Here is a 24038-nt window from a genome sequence, read left to right on the forward strand (position 1 = left end):
CAAGCCATGTACCCTAACCCTAAGTGTAGTTTGGGCATTGGATGTGGCTTATTCATTCATTCAGTTGTATTTATTGCGCAGTCACTGTGTGCTGAGCACTGTACTAAGCGTTTGGAAAGTACAATTCAGCAATAGAGACAATACCTGCCCTTGCTGGGCTTACAGTCCAGAAGGGGGGAGACAGACATCAAAACAAGTAAGCAGGCATCAATATCAATAAATAGAATTATAGATTTATACACATCAAAACAAGTCAACGGGCCTTAATATAAATAAATAGAATTATAGATATGTACATATATACACAAGTGCTGTAGGGCAGGGAGAGGGGGTAGAGCAAAGGGAGTGAGTCAGGATGACGCAGAGGGGAGAGGGAGCTGAGGAAAAGGGGGGCTTATTCTTGGAAGACCTCTTGGAAGAGGTGAACCTTCAGCCGGGCTTTGAAGGGGGGAAGTGTGATCCACAGATTTGAGGAGGGAGGGCTTTCCAGGCCAGAGGTAGGATGTGGACCTTGGGTCGACGGTGGGATAGGCGAGAACGAGGCACAGTGAGAAGGTTAGTACCAGAGGACCAGAATATGCAGGCTGGGATGTAGAAGGAGAAGAGGGGAGGGGAGGGAAGAAGGGATAAGGTGATGGAGAGCTTTGAAGCCAATAGTGAGGAGTTTTTGTTTGATACGAAAGTTGATAGGCAACCACTGGAGATTTTTTTTTTTGGGGGGGGTGACATGCCCAGAACATTTCTGTAGAAAGATAAGCTGGGTAGCAGAGTGAAGTATGGACTGAAGTGAGGGGAGGTCAGAAAGGAAGCTGATGCAGTAATCCAGTTGGGATAGGATGAGTGACTATACTAACGTGGTAGCAGTTTGGATAGAGAGCAAAGAGCGGATCTTGGCGATGTCATGAAGTTGAGACCAGCAGGCTTTGGTGACAGATTGGTTATTTGGAGAAAATGAGAGACCAAAGTCAAGGATGACACCAAGGCTGAGGGCTTGTGAGACAGTTTATGTCCTGAGTACGTAGATGTGTTCATGTAACATCTTTGAAAGATCTAAGGACGACACTCAATGCTCTCTTACTTTCAGAGGGCCTGGGCTGCTCCGTCTCTACTCGAGGTGCCCCAGTGCCTGAGAGATGCTACCAGCTCCTCCATGCCCCTCTGGAGGCCTTCCAAACACAAAAATATTTAGAACGATGGGAAGGTGTCTCTGTTGCACTCAGGACCAACTGCCAGGGCATTGAGGAACCTGAAAACTGCTCTTCATCCCAATTGTTCCTAACTCTTATTGTTTCCATTATTCTTATTGTTTTTATCATTTGAATCTTAGCTTAAGTGTCTGTCAGTATCCTCTCCCCCATATTTTTAGGTTGTGAGCACATTGAACGCTACAGGCTGACTCCGATTTTCATTCTTGGGGATTCAAAATCTGTTCTTCCCTCCTACTCAGACTGTGAGCCCCATGTGGAATAGGAACTTTGTACAACATGATTACCCTGTATCTACCTCAGTGCTCAGTTCAGTGTGTGCATTTTAGAAGCACTCAACAGCTATTATTATTATGGGTGATTTTATTATTTTCCCCGGCACCAAGTATGGCGCCCTGCACACATTAGGGGTTCAAGCAAATACCCCTGAATGAATGAATGCGTATTAATGTATTTATACAGAAACACACTCCCCAGCGGCCTACATATATTTGTGTCATTAAGCATACACATTCATGGCCTAGCTGTGATGCCCACACAAATATGGATTCAAGTCTTAGGGAAGGAGTTCAATCATACTCCTGAGGTTAGCATCAGGCAAGTTTTGCCACTCTCTCACAAAGCCAAAAAGAGACCTAGTGATTGCATTTGCATGTGCTGAGCCACACATCATTTTTTAAGAGAATCAATTCCTTGAAAAATGTCCATGTGGAGCCTAATCCGCTCCAACCACGTATCAGGCAAGTGGGGATTGTCCCAGGTAGCGAAACCGATGAGTTTGTGGCCACAGTCCACTAGCATCCCCTGCCACTCCCCTGGGGCCTCACACCCAGAATTAGGAGATTGGGGCTTCTCCAACCCCAACACTTTTTGGCCTGAGCACAAATTGGTTTTCAGTCCCGACTTGTGACCCAAGAGCTAATGTCAGGAGCCTCTACTTTCATCACTGATGAGGCAGATTGTGTTGCAGTTATTACAGTACAGCAAATTCCATGGGACATTTTCAATCTGTGTGGAAGACTCCCGTATGCTAGATACATAAAATGCTTAAGAAAAACCACAGTTATTATTATTGCTCCTGGCAGTTATCACTTTTGCCAGGATGCATTGGGTGCCCTTTGGGTGCAGAATCCCATGCTGGATACTTGGGTAGGCACTGAAAGCACAGGAGCGGTATATCCTAGTGGGATAGAGCATGAGCCTGGAAGTCAGAAGGACCTGGGTTATGATCCTGGGTCTGTCACTTGTCTGTTGTGGGACTTTGGACAACTCACTTAATTTCTCTGAGCCTCAGTTACCTCATTTAGAAAATGGGGACTAAGACTGTGAGCCCCATGTGGGACAGGGACTGTGTCCAACCTGATTAGCCTCTGTCTACCCTCACACTTAGTACAGTGTCTGCCACATAGAAAGTGCTAAACAAATATCATAAAAAAGAAGGTATCTAATAATGAAGTGAGGGATGCTGGAAAGCTTGGGGAGTTGGGAAAGGCAGGATATTGAATCCAATCTACGCTGAGATCCTAGGAGAGCACCCATTTATTGGGGAGCTCTCCAGTCTGCCCCATTGGCTGCTCCAGGTCAGGAGAACCAGCTTTGTATTTGATAATTACCAGGTAAGAGTTTGACCGTCACCGCACATTTCCACACTTGAGATCTCCCAGGCTGAACGATTATGGAGGCGCCTCCACAAGCAGATAGAAGTGTGGCAGCTGGAAGACCAGTCAGAATAATTGACTAGTGGCAGTGTCGGTTCTCATCAGAACCGGTGCAATTATTCAGTTCAGTTTTGGCAACCGACGCAGATTCCTTTCCTGAAAATGTTGATTGATTGCACAGTTGTACCCACTTCATTTACAAACCTTCATTATCTCCCTCTCGCTCCCCCTCTGCCTGCATCCTGAAGAGGACGGAAGACTTGTAATTCCTCCAGGTAATTCTGGGAATAAACGAGCTCGCTTGTTGCTTCCCTCAAGTTACCCAGGATACAGTATCTCTGGATCATGCAGCACATGAGTCCTCTTACGGGTAGCAAATGTGATCCTTGCCTGGGGAGGCAGAGAGTACCCTAAGACCCGATGCCTGATTTTGTGTGTGTGTGTGTATGTAATTACAGCTCTAATGACCATAGTCGATTTGATTTCATTGGGCATAAAGGTTCTGGCTTTCCCATTTGGATCACCCCATCCTGTATCTCAGCCCTAAAAGCATCCAGGAGCAAGAAAGAGATGGGAAAGCACTATAGAGGCACAAGTTAAGACTGTTAACAAGTAAGATTCCTAGCTTCATCTTCGTGGCCATTAATTAGTGTGTGGGCTTTTGTTTACAGTGAAATCAGTGGAAAGGGCCATAGGGATATGAGAGTTGTTTCAGGTTGCTAGTGATGGCTGCTGCATACATGTACCTAATCAAGTTATGTTTGAAGCATTCAGCTTTTCAAAATGAACACCAATTACAGCCGGAGTCGGGCGGGATGAATATTTCTAAAGAAAATTCGGTGGGCAGTTGCTGACGTACAGTGAATGGCTGGCTGTCTGCCCAAGTATTTGTGAAATGTTCCCAGTGTTTTGAGACCATGATTGCAATCTGGCTCTCAGCGCTTTGTGGTGACAGCATAGATCTGGAATCAAGCCGGGAGCAAGGCGGCTCGAGGTAAAGTTGGGCCAGTGAGGGAACTTTGGACACGATCAAATGGAGACTGAACGGCCCAGCAGCCGGTGACCCCATTTGGTCTTCGGGACTAGGATTCCCCTTTGGGAACAGCCTCTAATTTCTGGGCCCAGGACCATAGGAACTGTCTGCCTGCACCTTTTGATTCACTCATTCATTCAATTTTATTTATTGAGCACTTACTGTGTGCAGAGCACTGTAATAAGTGCTTGGAAACTACAATTCAATTTTGATCTTTCTGGGAATTAGCGGGGAAAGATCCCAGTGGGATCACAGGAACAGCGATCAAGCCATTTCTTCCCAATAACGCTGCTCCTCTTTGCCCATAAGGGAGGTTTTTTGGGAAGCAGCTCCCCTGCTCCAGGGTTCCCATTGCTGTTGAGGATCAAGCGGGTCTTGTCCCCCGTAGGGAACACATCTACCCAATCTCCCAAGGGCTTTGTTCAGCGCTCTGCACACAGTAAGAGCTCAATAAAGACCATTGATTGAGTAGTAGTCTGTGGAATATGGTGCTTTTTCAGTGAGGGAGAGAAGCAGCAAGGCCTATGGAAAGGACAGGGGATTTGGTCTCCAAATCTCGGCTCTGCCCGTTGCCTGCTGTGTAAACTTGGGCTTGTCATGTCACTTCTATGCCTCAGTTTCCTCACCTGTAAAATAGAGTTTCAGTGAAGGCTCTCCCTCCCTCTTAGACTGTGAGCCCCATGTGGGACACGGACTGTGTCCAACCTAATTAACTTGTATCTACCCCAGTATTAGAAAAGGGCTTGGTGCATAGTAAGCACTTAAATGCCACAGGTGTTGTTAGTATTTTTAACAAAAGTTTGGGAAGATCCTCCCACATTAAGAGAATTGGCTGTGTCAAAGCCACCGAAAATAGAAGTCCACAATTATTCTGGGGTTTGGGAAGCGGAGGCCAGGGCTCCAAAGAGGTACTGTGCATGTCTCCCGTTGACTACCTTGGTCACCCGTGATTGCCCCCGGATTGAACCGGCAGCTTTGATTTTCAATTTGGGAGTCAAGTCCTGGGTGGTTTCGGCGGGGATCCGGCAGCATTCATCAGCACTCTTCACTCATGCTGGCGCCACCACCAGCTCCACCTCAGGACTGGTCACTCAGTGGACCCAGAGAAAGCCACTGACAGCTCCCCAAAAAGTGAATCCAGGGGCCCCTCATTGGAGGCTTCACTGGAAAGACACATTTCTCTCTTATCTCTCCCAGAAATGTGCACTTGGTTTCTCACGGTTCCAACATCTTCGGGCCCCCTTGACGAACCAGTGGCATATGAAAGCCCTGTGGATGGATGGATCGTTAGATTAGCGGTAATAAGGTTGTGCCTGACTTACCTCAGCATTTGTAGCAGATGTTACAAATGTCATAACATGAACCTCTGGGATCGAATTGGGGAAAAAAAAAAGATCGTGCAACAGATGTAGACCTCTTTACCAGCAAGCACAGTCTGACAGCATGGGATGCGGTTTGGCCTTGATGCTAATACCTCCCTCTTCTTACCGGTGCAGAATCTGTGACACTAACGAGGTGTGTGCCTCTGAAGGAAAAAGGCGGTGGCCATGGGGTTGGAAAGACAAAGTCAGCGGGACTGGTATTCTGAATATTCAGAATCTTAAATGTCTGAGAAACAGCAAGGCCTGGTGGAAAGAGCACGGGCTTGGGAATCAGAAGACGTAGGATCCTGTGTGACCTTGAGCAGGTCACTTCATTTCTCTCTGTCTGTTTTCTCATCTTTTAAATGGAGATATCCATGGAACGTGAGCCCCACATGGAGCAGGGTTGTGTCAGATCTGATTATCTCGTATCTACCCCTGCGCATAGGACAGGGCTTGGCACATAAGTGTTTTTTAAATGCCACTATTATTATTATTATCCTAATGAGGATCCCACGTTGCCTGGTCTCCTTGCTTAAGTCTAAGGTTTTTCAGAACCTTCTGCATGTCCTCTGGGAGAAAGAGATTTTTGACCTTCACCATCCCCAGGTGGATCCAGCCCAAACACACTTGCCGAAATGAATCTGGCTCTGGGTTTCTGCTTTCTGGTGGGAGTCCCTGAAGATGGGCTGGGCGGTGGCAGACAGGGACTCTGGGGCCAGTGGAAAGCAAGGCTCCTCCAAAGTAAAAGTCTGAGTAGGAGCCAGAGGCTTATTTGGAGGAGACAGGACAAGACATCCCTCCATTGGAAGCATACTGTCTGGGTGGCTGAAGCCAGACATCTGTACCCCCTGGCTCTGAGCAGGTCTTACCATGCTTGTTCATGCAGAGGGCCATGGGTCAACCAGCTCCTTTCACAAACTTTCTGGATTGCTAATGATAATAAAAATAATAATAATAACCGTGATATTTAAGGGCTAACTAAGCACTGGAGTAGATCCAAGATAAACAAGTCCCACATGGGGCTCACAGTCTAAGTAGGAGGGAGAACAGGTATTGAATCCCCATTTTGCAGATGAGGGAACTGAAGTACAGGGAAGTTAAGTGACTTGCCCAAGGTCACACAGCAGACAAGTGGTGGAGGTAGAATTAGAGCCCACGTCCTCTGACTCCCAAGCCACACTGCTTCTAATTGTTGTAAGCTCTGCTCTGCTCACAGTAAGCACTCAATAAATATGATTGAAATGAATGAATGAATGAGTCCAGCTTCTCATCAGGAGAGGGCCAGAGAAGGTGACCCTGACAGTCCAGCTTTTCTCCAGCTGCCTTCAGAGGGGAAGGGAGAGTAGCTTCTTTCAAACAGTGAAGCATTTGGGCTTCCTTATATAAGTCACCCTTTCCTAGAATGGATTGATAGATATCTATGGCCAGGAAGGCCCCCAGTATGAGGGAAATAAAAATCTCTCACCCATTCTCTGACGTTAAGAATCGTCCTCCTCTCCCCAACCCTCGGCATTCCCCTGAAAATTTCTCCTCAGGATCTCCTGTCTCCTCCCCCCATCTATCTCCTCCTTTCTCTTGCCTCTCTCATTTACTAGAATTTGGTCTGGGCCACATTTTCTTATGGTCTCAGCCAGGGCAGAGGTATTGACTGTCAAGGACTCATCATCCCCTCAGGTACTGTCATTGGAAAGCAGACCCCTAGGCCTCTCCATGAAGTCTCTCATTGTCAAGGGGAGGAGCAGGGATACTCCCAGGAAGAATTGTAATCAGACTACATATAGCCCCATTGAGGGAGGCACAATAGTTCCTATAGTAACTACCAGACTGTGGGAGAAAGCCCTTTGCTCCCCTTGCCCTCCCCCACCCCAACCCCCAAGCTACAGATGGAGAAATCTCTTTACTTAGGTGAATTTACTTAGGTGAGAAATCTCTTTACTTAGGTGAAATCTCTTTACTTAGGTGAGAAATTTTTCCATATAAGAAACCCTCATTCAGGACAGTGAGAGAGGGGAAGAAGGAAATCTTTGCAACCAGGCTTGGATCATTCCAAATTCAAGCAAACCTGTCATGTCTGGCTGATTGAATCCACTGCAACTCTGTCAAGATTTAAGAGAGTACTTGGTTGCCATTTCAGATTTGTAGGATTTTTCACTTTTGATGTAGTGAATTGTCAGGAAAAGTTTCCCCCAAATCACATGAAGAAGATTTAAATCGAAAGAAGATGAGAAGTTTGTGGTAAACACCTCCTTGACTAATCAGTCCTTTTTAGCCAACGCAGAGCACTTTTTTCTTCATCTTCTTTTAGCTCCTTAGCTGGTTCAAGCATGTGAACATGTTTCTTGGAGGAATGCAGATAAGCTATGTTTAAAAAAAAAAAAAGCCAATGCAGTCAGATTTCCAGTATCCAAAAGGTAGCAAAGCTTTCACACTGCAACTGTCCATCCCTTATGCAAACCACATTTCAGTTGTTTTCATTTTACTAAAATAACCTTGAAATGTGCAATAGACACATATATTAGACAAGTGTCACTTGGTTAAGTATTTCAAATATACCCTTGCTTTGAAGAGGATTTTTTTAAGTATGGCAGCTTCATTTGCTGATGTAATTTGATGAGTTATGAAAGTATAATTTTTGCTTGAAATTCCCCTTCCAACATGAGTTAGAAAACATGCTTACCAAAAGAGGTTTTTCTCTGTGTGTTCACTTAGGTTCATCTGTAGCCAAGTAGTCAGATTTTACACAGGGATGGCAGAGCTGAGCATCAGCAGAAGATCCAATATGAATTTGGCTGAATGTGAACAAAAAATAGTATTGCTATTACTGTCTTAAAATGAGTGATTCCATACTGTCCTTCCCGCACTTGCATATGGGACACTGGGGTAAAGGAGGCTGAGGCTTGGCTGTTTTGTTGCTGTAAGAGCTGGTGAGCAGATGTCCATCACTGATGATGATAGAGTCTCACTGGCCTATTATAGATTGAAAGGCCCCCGTTGGTCCTCGAATATGAAAATGGTCAGGGGTTCTGGAATCCCAAACAGAGGGGTCCAGTCTGGATTTGTACACCTGTAAGAATATCATGTGAAAAATACAGATATTGTTTCTTCAGAGGAAAAAAAAGGTGGCCATCTGTGTGTGTGTGCATGCACACGTACATGCATGCATACCCACATGCACACACATCCCTCTGCACTGTCTACAAAATCATTTCCAGGCTTCCTGTGCACCCCAGTTAGGGAGGTGCAATGTGGGACTAGAGTCGAGGTCAGACATCCAGCCAGGGCCACATTCTAGGCTTGGATGAACTCTGTGCATTTACACAGAATGGCAAAAATGGCATCTTGATGTTATTCTGCATGCCCATTGTAATGTGTGAAGTCACGCATATCTGAGTATCTGCTGTGCTCTCTGGCTCGTTGTGGCCACTCTATCACTAGTCTACCAGCTAACAAATGCCTAGACTCAGCCTGGTCAGCTAAGAATATCTCTAAGGTTTCTTTGCCCTGGTGTGACACCAAGATAATAATAGGAATGATGATAATGATAATTGTATTTATTAAACATTTATATTCATTCAATAGTATTTATTGAATGCTATGTGCAGAGCACTGTACTAAGCGCTTGAAATGTACAATTCAGCAACAGATAGAGACAATCCCTGCCCCTCGATGGGCTTACAGTCTAATCGGGGGAGAATAAATGGTGGTATTTGTTAAGCACTTACTATGTGCCGAGCACTGTTCTAAGCTCTGGGATAGATACAAGATAATCAGGACCCAAATGGAGCTATCAGTGCAAGTAGGTGGGAGAACAGGTATTGAATCCCCACTTTGCAGATGAGGGAACTGAGGCACAGAGAAGTTGTGACTTGACTAAGGTCATGCAGAAGGCAAGTGGCGGAACCCTGATGCGAACCCAAGTACCCCTGACTCCCAGACCTGTGCTCTTTCCATTAGGACGTGCTCCTTCTCAAAGGATTGGAGGAAATTCCCTCTTTTCCACCCTCCCCCCCCCCCCCCGCCCCACAGCCTTACTACCCAAACCCACTAAATCAAATTGATTTGATTAAATTTTTATCTTACCTCTTTAAAAATGAATCCCAGTGGAGGAAGCATTTCTGATCTAACCCTCCTTTTCCCATGTGTGCCTGCGACCACATCGGTTCAAAGACTTGCATTTACTGAGAAGTTTGGGGGCTGTGGAGGTAAGAAGGGAGAGAGGCGATTAGAGAAAAGGGCAATGCAGGACATGAGATGAGTAGATCTCATGACTTCTCCACCTTTCAGAGTTTTCATCCACAGAGCTGTCCTGATTTTCTTCTATAATGGGCTTCTGTGGCAATCTGACCTTTTGGCTGAATAGGTCAGACACCCACAGCGCCAAGAGCCTCCATCCCATGCAGTCTCGGAGGACCACGGATATTGATGCGGAATACGACTTGGGAGGGGAAAATGAATTTCACAAAAGAGGACTTGTTTTCCTCACTACCAGATTTCTCACAAAGACCCCAGGTCGGTGTAAGGCTACGGCTGAAGGATCTTGTATCAAACATTTTCACCAGCTTTGCAGAGGGGCATCATTAACATTTCTGTTCCTATTATCCACATCTTCTTTACATTTCTCTTATTGTATCCACCCTTCTTTTTCTATTCTTTTCATTTCCAAGATAGAAATGCTGCTTTTCCAATAGTGAGGGTTTGGGGGTTTCGGTTGGTGGCAAGATATAGAAAACACTTCGTAACGTTTCATTTGCTTCAGATTCTCCCCTCTTCCTCTACCAAATTCCACAACCTCATCCTTCTATTTTATTTCCAGGAAACGGTGGATAAAATGAATAGTGGAGTTTGTTCTCAGTTAGATCCTTAGTTGTATCTGGGTGTCTTTGATTTAAAGACATTCCATGAAATCTCTTTGAAATCATGAATGAATGACCATAGCCTATACCTTTTACCCCAGTCTTCCAGTTTCCTCTTAAAAAAAAAAATGTAAATAATTTGGTCTGGTCTTGTGTTTGGTGTCATTTTTTAGGTAATTTAGTTCCTTTGAAGATAGGTCTTTAATTGAACAAGTGGATCAAGGGACTATATCAGTGGGTGTGGTAAAGAAAAAAAAAATATCCTTTTCAGTACTAATGAGGGGATATTTCTGTAGGCTACCAAATTACATTAGGGATTGTCAGGTTTGCCAAATGTGGAAATCTGAAGGAGCCTCAAACACAAGAATGTTATTTTTTTTCAATATTGATGAACAACACAAAAATCTGCTACTTCAGACTTCAGTGGAGTCAGCTACAGAGGAAACTTAGGGCAAGGAGGAAGAAAAACATTCTTTTCATTGTTCTTGAATTATCAGAATATTGTCTCATTTCTCAAAATGCCAAATATGATGGTGAGAATAAAAAAGTACAAGTCAGAAAGAACATATTTAACATCTATTCAATTACCAATAATGCTGGAATTAGAAGTAGGCTACTACCAGAGACATAATGGGTTCCTGTTTAACATATTTATGTTGGCTGTAAAATTAGGAACTGTCATTACAGCCCCACATCACCTGCATAAGTGCAAACACATAAATCACGAGGAGTTCCTTGTGCCATAAAAATGACATTGAAATGAGTGGCATGAAACTACCCTAAGATACTTAGTGTTCAAGTTTACCATGTACTGGGACCCCCATGTTTCAGTTTCTGTTTAATCTGATGGGGTAAAAAACAAATGTGTGCTGTGGTCAAGAGAAGGCATAGCTGACAGTTCCTAAAATGAATCCACTGGTTTCAAAAGTGCAGGAGTTTGATGGAACTCTGGAACTGAAAGGGTGTTCCAGTTTCCAAGAAAAGATAAACTATTATTAATAGTGAGATCTCTCGATGGCAAACACGTTCAGAAAAACATTAGAATGGGGCTTGAGGAAGTTGTTCCCCTCCCCCTCTTCTGACAATGGCCACAGATTTTATTCATGCTGTCTCATTCACACCCAAGAACCATAATGTGCAATTAAGGCTGAAGACACTGAAAGCAATATTCAGCAAGAAGTCCACATTACAAAAACAGACCAAGGGAATGTTGAAGGGAGTGCTGTGCATGTTAGAAATCAAAAACGAATCAGGAAAAAAAATTCTCTACATTTTTTAAAAAATATATACATGCATGCATGCATGAATGGATGAGTTCGAAAAGATTCTGCTTTATTTTATCCTGAGTGCCCAACACCAATGACAGTCGACATGCAAAAAATAAGTTTTCCTGAGGATCTTATACCTTTTGCCTTTCTGTAGATAATAATAGTACTTCACCTACAGAGCCCATTTCAAATACTGTAAGCATTGACTAGTATCTGCTGCATGGCCTTGGGCAAGTCACTTGACTTCTCTGTGCGCCTCAGTTACCTCATCTGTGAAACGGGGATGAAGACTGTGAGCCCCATGCGGGACAGGGACTGTGTACAACCCAATTTACCTGTATTCCCCCCGCTCTGCAGCGCTTAGTACAGTGCCTGAAACATAGTAAGCACTTAACAAAAACCACAATTATTATTATTATTGTTATTACTACTCTCCTGTTGGAAAGAGTAGGGTAGGGCATTTATGCAGTAAGCTATATCAGTTGATCAGTAATATTTATTGAGTGGTTACTATGTGCAGAGCACTGTACTAAGCATCTGGGAGAGTATAATACAACAGAATTAGCAGAAACGTTCCCTGACCATAATGAGCTTACAGTCAAGAGTTTAAGTCTACTAAGCCTTAGATCCAACCTGCTTACTCGATACCTGAAGGTAAATTGAAATTAATCCAGTAAGAATTTGCATGGGATTTTCTGCTCAACTCACCTGAATGCATCTAGGAAACTCATTGAAAATTGTTCTTTGGATGCTTTTTATGTCTGCTTTTCAAGAATGGAAGGAGATAGAATTAGTGCTTCATGTAGAATTGGAAAGTGTCGCTCACTTCATTTCCGCCATCTTGGGAAATCCTCTGAGCTCTGAGTAGCCCTTTTCCATTTTCTATAATTGATTTCTAGAAAAACTGTGGGTCTTTAAAATTCTGGAAAATAAAGGATGTGCATAGGAGAAGAGATAACTACAGCCGTTCCTTACTGTGGGTGACCCTGCAAGGCTCTGGGCTTAGTCCCTTATGCTTTTCCCTCAACACCCAGTCTCTTGGGGGCACTCATAATAAATAATAATAATTCTGGTATTGGTTAAGTGCTTACTATGTGCCAGGCACTGAGCTAAGCACTGGGATGGAATCAAGCAAATCCAGTTGGACACAGTCCCTGTCCCACATGGGGCTCACAGTTTCAACCCTCATTTTACAGATGAGGTAATTGAGGCATAGAGAAGTGAAGTGACTTGCCCAAGATCACACAGCAAGAACGTGGCAGAGCTAGGATTAGAATCCATGACCTTCTGACTCCCAAGCCCGTGCTCTATCCACTATGCCGTGCTGCTTCCCATCCACTCAGATGTGGCTTCAACTCTCACCTCCATGCAGATGTCTCTTAAATCTACCGTTTTCCCTGACCTCTCCTTTGATATCCAATCCTGCTTCTCCTCTTTCTTACATGAGCTCCTGATGGCCCTCCAACCTCTCAAATTCCACGTATCCAAAATCGAACTTCTCATCTTTCTTCCTTAAACCTATCCCTCCTCTCAGTTTTGCCCTCCTCTATTATTGACCCCAATGCCATCTCCCCTGTGACTGAAGCCCACAACCTCAGTGTTATCCTCATATCCTCACTGTCATCCTGCTCTCATATCCAATCCACTGCTAAAACTTGGAGGTGCTCCTCCCACTCCACCCATTTAGTCCCTCCCAAGGGTCAAGCACTCAGTATGTTTCCCTTGGATCAGTCAGCTAATCAATGGGGTTTATTGAGCCCTTACTGTGTGCAGAGCACTCTACTAAGTGCTTGAGTGGGAGAGTATAATACAACAGAATTACTGGACACATAATCTACTAATTACATAATTACTAATTACAGTAATCTACATAATTACTGTCCATAATCTACTAAGTAGTTGAGTGGGAGAGTATAATACAACAGAATTGCTGGACAGGTTCCCTGCCCAAAATGAGCTTACAGTCTAGAAGGGATTCTTGCTTCAGCTTCTTTACTGGTCTCCCTGCATCCAATCTCTCTCCCCTTCAATTCACATTGCTGCCTGGATCTTCTTTCTGGAATATCGCTCAGCACTCATTTCCCTCCTCCTCAGAATCCTCCAACAGTTGCCAGTCCCCGTCTACATCAAATAAAGATTTCTTAAAACTCTCCACATTACTTATGTAATCTCCATACCCACTACTCATGTCCTCGGCCTCCTCACTCATCCCAAGCCTCTCTCTTCACTGTACTCCTCTCCCATCCTGCCCACCTCTGACCCCTTCCTCCAGTTGTGCCTGGGGCCTGACACTCCCTTCTTCCCACCCCCTCACCAGTATCCTCCAGACCTGAGCCTTCCCCACCTTCAAAGCCCTCCCAAGATCCTATTTGCTCCACATATTCTTTTCCAACTGACAAGGATCCCAATTCCTTACAATCTTTTGGCCTTTTCTTGAACTTATGTATTGGAGTCCATCCTTAGAAATAGCAAATATATAGACATAGAAAAGTGCTATGTCTCCCCAGTAGAAGTATAAACTTCTCAAAGAGAGATGTAAAATAGTATGTTAGAAAATCTAGGGAAGGCAAATGGTCCATCCCCAACTATGTGATTGGATGCCAAGGATGGAAACCATAGCATGATTTCCTATGCATTGTTTCTGTCATTGGTGGAAACAAAATTCTGGGCTGGAAGGACACTGGCCTGATAGACAACACAGTGCTCATGGTCATAGGCTTTTATGTTCTAAAGTAATGGGATTACACCATCATTGGAAGATGAAAGAAAACAATCCGGGTCAATGCTGTCAAAGGAAACTATCTCACCAGAAAGGAGAAATACCTTGTTCTGGATTGAGAATAAAAATCCACAAAGTAGCCACTTGGTTTCAACATTTTCCAAATGTTTTCTTGAATTTCTTTCTGGAGATGGATGAGGTTGACATGGGAAAAGCACTGATTTAGGACCAGTAAACTGTTGGTTAAATACAAATAGATGAGCTTCTCCAGTAATGAAGTAGGAAGCATTTGTAGAGAGGCTGTCTATATGTAACAGCAGCAACAATAATCACATATCATTAAGGTCATTAACAGAAGCTCCTTGTAAGGAAAGTCTGTATTTTTTGTTTCTCACTTACAGAAGCTTTTACGCTTTGTGTGTTCAGCGAACATTATGTTCTTCAGCTTGGCATCATATGCTGCAATAACAGATAGTAAGGAAGACTGTACATTGGAGTATCTGAATATACAGAGCAGTTACTCGATCAGTAATCACAGGTTATAAAGCACGGTATTTTTTTGTGTGCAAATATTTCTAGGCAATGGGAATTTTTTTACCTGTAGTTTCTTTTGAGCAATTTTTTGTGCTTGTCATTGCATTTAAATGAAGCAGACAGCATGTGCTTTAATTTTGTGTTCATTGAAATAGTTCTGAGATTTGAGATATATTTGTAAGCAGTGTATTGATCTGCTTTAATTTGTTTATTTTTGAAAGAGACCAATGAAGAGGTGCAATCAGATTGATTGTAGGAAAATACCCCTGGATGATAAAGAAAAAAACTGCTTCAGGGTGTTCTTTTTCAAAGCTTCAACCAATTTCAGGTACTGGAGTTGTTGGAAAATTAAGCCTTTGCACTGATTGTGGTACCATGAGGGAGAAATGAAATTAACTCCAGGTGGTATTTCTATCAAATGACATTGACCAGTCGGGAACCAGTGACGTGAGCAGATGGAAGTAGGGATGAAGTTGTGGATTCCCTGCCACATAATTGTTTTTCATTCAGTTATAGGTGCCCAACGCAGGAGAAGTCCCAGCGCTCTGGCCATTGAAGTATTCGAGGCGCATTTGGGAAGTCACATTTTGCAGGTAAAAAAAAAAAATGAAATCTGCCCTCGTGTTATCAAGAGCCATTCAGATGTGTGCAGAGTTGGGAAAACTTCTGAGTTCAAGTTTGTTTGAATACTGTTTTCTCATCTAGGATTTGAGAGATTCTTACAAATTCATGGGGTTTTTTCCTTTGTAGAAAACTATGAATTGAGAGTATTTAAGAGAAAGGGTGGGTAGGTATTGGTACTATAATAATTTAGATGAATTACATCACTGACTGAACTTGTACTGCCTGTAGCTGTCACCCAAATGGTTGTGTGTGTATTGTGTAGATCAATGATCCTGCACATATATATCTATATCTATATGTATACATATCTTTTTTAATATCAGTGCTGTTTTGTGAAGGTAATATCATTATTTTTGTCCATGTTTGTTGAAGGTTGTCTTTTCTGCTGTAGTTTTTAAGCACTAGTGTTCCTAATTTGTGTCATTTTTCCTCCTCTTGGGGAAAGAAAGGTGGGTTTTTTTTCCTTAAGGGGTTGCCAAAAAGGGGACTATTCATTTTCCTGATATTTTGGGGCACTGATGTATGAGCACATAAATGGTTAGAATTGGTATATCCATCTCCGAACGACTAGGTGTCTTTTGACTCTTGCTGAGGATTTTGTTTTCATTTTAGGCCAGATCAAACTGCTGTAAATTGTGGCTTTGACCTGGTATTATCCTCTCTACACCCCTCCCCGCCACTCTGATCCTTCCCCTCCTCTGACTGAACACTCCCACGCAATGAGCATGCCAGTTGAGACTTTCTTTTCATTAAGGGATTCACTTTTGAGCTCCCATCTTGCATTCTGGGAAATAAAAGTCCTGGGGAAAGTGGATTATATTTCCAGAAATGTCTAGGTCTGGACTTGAAAGCCTGAATCAAGAATATCTAGAAAAATAGGATTATTTGGCATTGGAAACTAGCCAAGCTTCCTATCTTTTGGTGCTTCTTTCTGGAAATTGGAGAACAAAAATGAGTTTATTAGTGCCTAGGAATTGGAAACTATCTTGATGACTGATTCTGTAGACACACAAGATTGTATTTTTTTTTAGAGTTTATAATTCATGTAGTTAATCCCTTCTTCCATCTGAATGTCCTTCAGTATCACTTTGCTGAGTAAAGAGCTGGGAAATAAGTTTCCAGAGCCACTAATGCCAAGGGGCTCAGAGAAGCAGCGTGGCTCAGTGGAAAGAGCATGGGCTTTGGAGTCAGAGGTCATGGGTTCAAATCCCGGCTCTGCCACTTGTCACCTGTGTGACTGTGGGCAAGTCACTTAACTTCTCGGTGCCTCAGTGACCTCATCTGTAAAATGGGGATTAAGACTGTGAGCCCCACGTGGGACATCCTGATTCCCCTGTGTCTACCCCAGCGCTTAGAACAGTGCTCGGCACAGAGTAAGCGCTTAACAAATACCAACATTATTATTATTATTAAGGGGTATGGAGGTCTCAAAACCTTTCCTGCCTCATTTATGAATCCACCGACCCCAAGTTCTAGAGCTGGCCATTGTGAGGACTGAAGAATCGTTATACTGTGGAGTCTCATTGGAAGGTAAGGGAGAGATGTCTGGGGAACAGGAGAAGATGGGGAAATAAGATTTCCTTCCAGGGAAAGGCAGATATACCTGTAAAATGCTGAGAGAGAAATAGTTCCGTGAATCTGGAGAAACGTTTTCAAAGATCATCTCCAGGAATTTGGGTCAGAAACCTTGACTTGAGTGGAGGGAACTTACAGAAGGGTAGTGGGCCAACACAGTCAGTTAGAAAAACTTTGTCCTCATTTATCTTTACTTTTCAGTCAGTGTGATATATGTGTGTTCATTTGCTTCTGACTTACTTTGGTGGTCGAGAGATGGTTTTGTGGCTAACTCCATAGCAGCGACTTAGTAATTTTGTAGAATGAAAGAATTTGTTTTCTATTCTTATCAGTTGAGTGAATGCTCAGATCTGTTCTGTAGAGTTCCTTAGAATTATCCTTGATTCATCTCTCTCTCCCTCATTCAATCCACATAATTCATCAAATCATGTCAGTTTTAACTTTTTTTCCTTTTTTTTTTTTTTAGCATGGTACTTGTTAAGCACTTAACCGTGTGGCAGACACTGTACCTTCATGACATCACTAAAATCCATCTTTTCCTCTTGATCCAAACTGCTACTATGCTGATCCAAGTACTTATACTACCTCACCCTGACTTCTGCATTAGCTCTCTCACTGACCTCCCTGCCTCCTATCTCTTCCCCACTCCAGTACCATACTTCACTCTGCTGGTCAGATAATTTTTCTACAAAAAAGTTTAGTCCACATCTCCCCACTCCTCAAGAACCTCCAGTGGTTGCCCACCTACCTCTACATCAAACAGAAACTCCTTACCATTGGCTTTAAAATAATAATAATAATAATGTTGGTATTTGTTAAGCGCTTACTATGTGCAGAACACTGTTCTAAGCGCTGGGGTATACAGGGTCATCAGGATGTCCCATGTGAGGCTCACAGTCTTAATCCCCATTTTACAGATGAGGTCACTGAGGCACAGAGAAGTTAAGTGACTTGCCCACAGTCACACAGCTGACAAGTGACAGGGTATCTGTCACCCATCACCTCTGACTCCCAAACCCGTGCTCTTTCCACTGAGCCACGCTGCTTCCCTTGCCCCCTCAAACTGTACCTAATTGATTTCCTACTCCAACCCAGCCTGCAAACTTCTCTCCTTTAATGCCAACCTATTTGCTGTACCTCAATATCAGCTATCTTGCTGCTGCTGCTGCTCCCAGGCCTGCACCCTATCCACCAGGCGATACTGTTTCTCTAATCCTGGTGCTAATCCCAGCCTGCTGCATGACCTTGAGCAAGTCACTTCATTTCTCTGTGCCTCAGCTTCCTCAACTGTAAAATGGGGATTCAATACATGTTCTCCCTCTCTCACATTGTGAACCCCATGTGGGTCAGGGTCTGTGCCCAACCTGATTAATTTCTATCAACCCCAGTACTTAGAACAGTGCTTGACATAGAGAAAGAGTTTAACAAATACTATTTTTAAAAAAGGAGGCAAAGGAAGCAAATGTTAGTAAAGGTGGGATAGTCAACCTCGGTTTAGGAACCAATCCCCCATGTATAACCTTGTTTTTATTAGAACCGATCTCGACTTAAAATGGATACAGTTTTCAGGAGCCAGTGGTGTTATAAACCTGAAGGCTGCCTGTAAACCAAGCAGTATTCCCTGTAATTAGAAATAATTGATCAACATTTGTTTGAATGGCCCCAGTTGCAGTAACTAGAGAGAAATTTCACAGTTTACTTGTTTTCCGAAGCTAACAAAATGCAAGTAGTTCAAATGAAATTTCAGCAAACCAGAAGACTACCCAGTGGAAGACTTCCTAAAATTATGAATGGGATGTTTTAATTATTTGTCTACTTCTAGCAAAAGTCTGGGTTCTGGTTTTTCATTCAGGAAAGGGATGATTCTGTTAGCATTTGCACTCCTGGGGGTAGGAGCCAGGTCTGTATTCAGCCATTTTCCCCAGATGGGGAAAAAAAAAAAGATCAAGCTGGGATTTGGGGGTGTTTTTAAGGGTATAATTTGTCTGTTAGTTACTGTGAATACATAAACATATATCGACTGTCCTGCTGATGCATTGTTCCAGTATCTATTATTGCTAATTCAAAGTGACCGAGAGTAGGACTGTCTCACATATAAAGTAAGCAGCCTCTACTCTGGGGTGGTAGTTGTGCTGCCAGGTAGCAAACATTTCTGGACACCCATCAGAAATACCTTCCCTGTTGTCTGGAGCTGGGAGCTATGGTTACCAAAAATTTTCAGTGTGAAATTCTAGAATAATACTTGAGAGGACTCCTAAGGTGGTAGATTAAAGCATAAAAAGATCAAAGACAGATACAGATGTGGTTTGTTTGGCCATAGCATGTGGAGACAGGTGGAATAAGGGAGAAGTCAGTCAAGCCAAGGAAGAGGTGAGACCAAGGCAGGAATTTCTTGTAGATGTTCATAAGCACAATCAGCCATTTGACTAAAATAACCTTTCCAAGGGACATAGAGGAGTCTTATCTTCATTATTCAGATGAGTTTCTAATCTGAGTTATTTGAGCCCCTACTTTTCCCTTCACCTTTGGCTCCTCCTCCTCCTCCTTTCATGTCCCCAGTCTTCTCCTTTGCCACCTCTTCCTCCTCCTATGTCTCTGCACAGACATCTGCTCATTTTGCTGTTTGTTATTTTGGGAAAAAGACAAGTGAGAGAAGATTGATGAGTTGATTATTGACAAATGTTAATATATTTTTGTGAAGCAGTGTGGCCTAATGGAAAGAACACAGGCCTGGGAGCAAAGGTTCTGGGTTCTAAGCCCCCTCTGCCACTTTCCTGCTCTGTATGACCTTTTGCAAGTCACTTAACTTCTCTCTGCTTCAGTTCATCCTCTGTTAAATGGAAATTATGTACCTGTTTTCCTTCCTACTTTACCTGTATGGCCCCTGTGGGGCAAGGACTATGTCCAACCTGATTTATTTTGGTCTATCCCTATGCTTAGAACAGTGCCTGGCACACAGTGATTAAGAAATATTACTATTACTATTTTTTTGGATAAATTCATGGGTGAGAAGTCCACAGTGAGTTTTTTGAGGAAGAGTTAAGGAACTTAAAGCCCAAATTTGGGGATGCTAGGTAGCCCATCTCTAGTCTTGAGGGTGGATGCTCAAGAGGCCAACCAGCACGCAGTTTCTCCAAATACACGCAATTCTGCCACAGTATATGTTTTCACCACACATTTTGGCTATGACTTTGGTAGGGAATTAGCAAATGCTATCCTGTTTGGTTACAAGGTGCTGCAATGCTGAAGGAAGCAACATGTATGTGTGTGTGTGTGTGTGTGTGTATTTGTGTATGAGTACTACGACATGAGTTTTCCTTACCGCAAGTTTTTGCTAGGTTGCAAACCCTGCATTTTAGGAGAACCAAGTGTATCTTGTTGCTGCTATCAGGTACTGAAACCTTGGCAGCTTGGATCATTGGTCTGACTCAGTAATGGTGTTGCTTATTTTCTCATGACCAAAATGAGGTTTTTGAATTATTTTAAGATTTCAAATATCCAGGCTTTTTTCGTCCCCATTACCACAGATAACGGAGAACTAGCTTTAGGGAAAGAAATATCCGATACCTGCAGACCCAGCATGGGAAAGTGAAGTCCTCTATTTTTAGAGGCTGCTAGAATAGTTACATTTTATGAGGAGGTCATATCAGGATTTACGCTTAAGCTTCTTAGTGCCCATTATTAAAAATATTTTAATGTTTGGTTAGGGGAATAATCTGAAATTATGACTCTCTGGTCCAAATGCTTATTTCGATTCAGCAAAATCACTGATGGACACAGGAGAAGAATATAATTTGTGTTAGACATAGCCACAAAATGTTTTTGGTGATTAAAAAAAAGGTGTGGAGGAATAGCATTTAGTGATGTTTATATCTGCATTATTCTTTGCGTGGGTGTCTCTAAATCAAGAACTTGTCATGTTCTAAGATGCTGGTGACCGCCAGAGTGAAGTGCGGAAGAGTCAATGAGGAGAAGAGCTATGGGCAAAGGGAGCTTCTTGTACTGATCATTTTTGAAGCAAGGGAGCTGTCAATTGTGCTGTTATCAGCATCACCACTAATCCCATTCCAGGGTGAAAGAGAGGCAGGAGAGGCTGCGGTCCAGTTAAGTTGAGAAGAGGTGGGAAGGGTCTGAACAGATCAGAGGCTAGATAATTAATGGTTCCCATTATTATTTTATTAGGACCCACCATAGCAAGCACCTCATTACATTCCACATTTCCCTTAGCCTTGAGAGCCAGGTGATGAGATAAGACCACACTAATATAGATTCCGAATTTTAAATTTAGTGCCTACTCTGTTGGTGGCCCTGATTTTTCAACCCATCACTTACTTTGCACTTGAAAATTTAATAGGAAAGATAGGGAGACCACTAGAAGAGTTCAGTCTTTTCAACTGGAAGAGTTCAGTGTTTTCACCTCTGGTGGCCCATTGTTGGCAAACTGGGATGGGACCAGACTGAAATGGGAACGAGGAAATGTCTTCAGTTGACTGAGAAGTTCTTAATGTTTCCTTTCAACTCTTTTGTGGTTAAGGAATGTATGAATGACCCTATATTCTCCCTGTGATCCAGAATGATCAGAAAATATAGAACTAAATATAGAAAAAGGGGAAAGTTAGTGAATATATTTGCATATGCAAATTAGCTTAATTGATACTGCTTGCCTCTACAGGGATTTTTCATTACAAACTGGAGTGCTACATTGTTCAGCTCATATTGAGTAATTTAGTAACTAATGAGACCAGTTTGCACTAATTTGCATATGATAAATGAGCTTAATTGCAGTAAATAACTTGGAGGCATAATTACTTAATTTTCCTGTGTTGCACGGCTTTTAAGTTCACGTATGAACAACTCAAGATAATTTTGCATATTTAAATTAGTTGCTTTTAAATTTTCTTGAACAAAAAAAGAACACACCTTATCAATTGAACTATGAAACAACTGAGAGTAAAGTTTAGAGCATTTTAGTCTAAATGGGAAGGGGCTAGAAAATCCATTTAGGACCACTTGTTTCCCTGCCCTCCCCCCTAAAAAAATGTGGAGGTGCAACTTGGGGGGGAGGGGGAGATGTGGTTTTAGTGGGGGGCCAGGAAGCACAAGTTCTATCAGTCCCTGTCCCTGGGACTGAACCTTAATGTTTGACGTTAACTTGAAAGTTATGATTTATTCATACAGACCTTTTCAGTGAGCGTTTATGCATGAGCCATGACGGGTTCATTGAATCGGCAAACTACTGCTAAGCAGTCCATTGGTTACCTTGCCTGCAGTGTCCAGTTCAACCAAGCTTTTTTGCTTTGAATGAAGTGCACTAAAGCCAGCAAGTCTTTCCGCAAGTTTCATGGTCATGTAGTTCTTTCATCCAAGTATCTCAAAGTGAATTTTGAAAAGAATAACTTCATTGATCTTCCCAGCATGCAAGGAAGTTGGCAACATTGCATCCCTGATTTTACAAATCGGAAGAATCGGAAGACCAAGGCAGAGAGGTTTAGGCACTTTGCCAAGATCTCAAAGTATTGGATTTCCTGTAGATTTTACTTGAAATTGGATTGTGTGATTCAGAATTTGCAAGGTGCTGGAATATACAGGAAATTTAGTCCTTGAGAGGGAGAGTAAGCTTTTATGGTAAATATCTAACTTTTTAAAATAACACATAGATATTGCTGCTTAGTGGCAAAAGCCCAAGATGGGACTCAGGAGACCAGTTTTGAGTCCTGCCTCCATCACATACCTGCTGTGTGGCCTTTGATAAGTCACTTGACCACTCTGTGTCTCAATTTCCTCATCTGTACAATGGGGATAAAATATCTTTTCTCCTCCCTCTTTGACTGGGAGCCCCATGTGGGAAAGAGATTGTGTCTGATCTGATCATCTTGTACCTACCCTAGTGCTTAGCCTAAGGTTTGGCACATAGTATATATTATGTATTAATTATTGTCATCATTATTATCATCATGTCATCACCGTCATGGGAGCCAGGATTTGGCACTAGCCAAAAAATAACAATGATAATAATTCCTTTCCCCTGAGGAACTCAAAGCACTTTCCAGTATAACGAAAATCAAGCCACAGAATATCAGGCATTGAAAAATGGGGGTTATAGTGAGTGCTTACTGAAAAGGATTCATTACCGTAGAAGGTTAGGCAAGTGGCATGGGAAGTATGCAAGTAGTTAGAAGCAGCTTGGTCTAGTGGAAAGAGCACTCTCCTGGGAGTCAGAGGACTGTTCTAATCCTGGCTCTGTCACTTGTCTGCTGTGAGACTTTGGGCAAGTCACTTAACTTCTCTGTGCCTCAGTTACCTTGTCTGTAAAATGGGGATTAAGACTCTCAGTCCTATGTGGGACAGGGACTGTTTCCAACCGGATTGCCTTGTGTCTACCTCAGTGCTTGGTAGAGCTCTTGGCAAATGGTAAGTGCTGAACGAACACTGTGAAAAAAAGAAAGTAGACATTTTCATCAGTTTCAGAGGAGTTTGGACAAAACATGCAAATGGTTCAACCTGGGCTACCAGAGGAAAGGTTAGGAATGGAGAAGGGAAACTTTAAAAGTGTTACCGGTTCATCCTCTGGACAGTAAACTCATTGTGGGCAAGGAACATGTCTACCAACTCTGTTGAATTGTACTCTGCCAAATGGTTAGTACAGTGCTCTACACACGGTAAGCACTCAATAACTACCATTAATTGAGCCTTAAAACTTAGAGTACTCATTCTAGCTTCCTCCAGTATAATGTGAATATCCTTTAGATGATGGAAAGTTCTGAAATCAAAACGGGTTGACTTGAATGGCAGAGCAACTCATAGTAAGCCAAACAATGTAAAAATAATTTTGAGTGAACAAATCCTACCTTGTACAGTATGTCTTGATCAGAATAGTGGACAAAGTGTGTTTATCAAGAGCTAAACTCCTGTTGCCCTTAAGTCAGCTGGGTCAGCTGAGGGCCAGAAGCCAAGTAAGTGGGGGAACCAGATCTTCTCTAGGCCTAGTGTGCACCTCTGGGATCCTCTCCCTCCTTCCCTGGCCTTCTCAGCCAATCAATCATTTATTGAGCAATTACTGTGTGCAGAACCCTGTACTAAGCACTTGGAAGAGTACAATATAACAATAAACTGACACATTCCCCTGAGAACTTGGGAGAGTACAATATAACAATAAACTGACACATTCCACATGAGAAGCAGCGTGGCTCAGTATGAGAAGCAGC

The 24038-nt window shown here is 42.8% G+C and overlaps 1 protein-coding gene across 3 annotated transcripts in view; it reads left to right on the forward strand.

The window, feature by feature from the left end:
• The window catches only part of NPAS3 (neuronal PAS domain protein 3), a 671384-nt gene that overhangs the window by 321119 nt on the left and 326227 nt on the right, over positions 1 to 24038 (forward strand). For all 3 annotated transcript variants that reach the window (XM_039914095.1, XM_039914093.1, XM_039914094.1), the window contains one exon: positions 15145 to 15227. In XM_039914095.1, coding sequence (XP_039770029.1) covers positions 15145 to 15227 — 83 coding nt within the window. The remainder of the gene's footprint in view (positions 1 to 15144; positions 15228 to 24038) is intronic.

This window comes from Ornithorhynchus anatinus, chromosome 14 (genome assembly GCF_004115215.2).
Source record: "Ornithorhynchus anatinus isolate Pmale09 chromosome 14, mOrnAna1.pri.v4, whole genome shotgun sequence".
In the NCBI taxonomy this organism is placed as follows: domain Eukaryota; kingdom Metazoa; phylum Chordata; class Mammalia; order Monotremata; family Ornithorhynchidae; genus Ornithorhynchus; species Ornithorhynchus anatinus.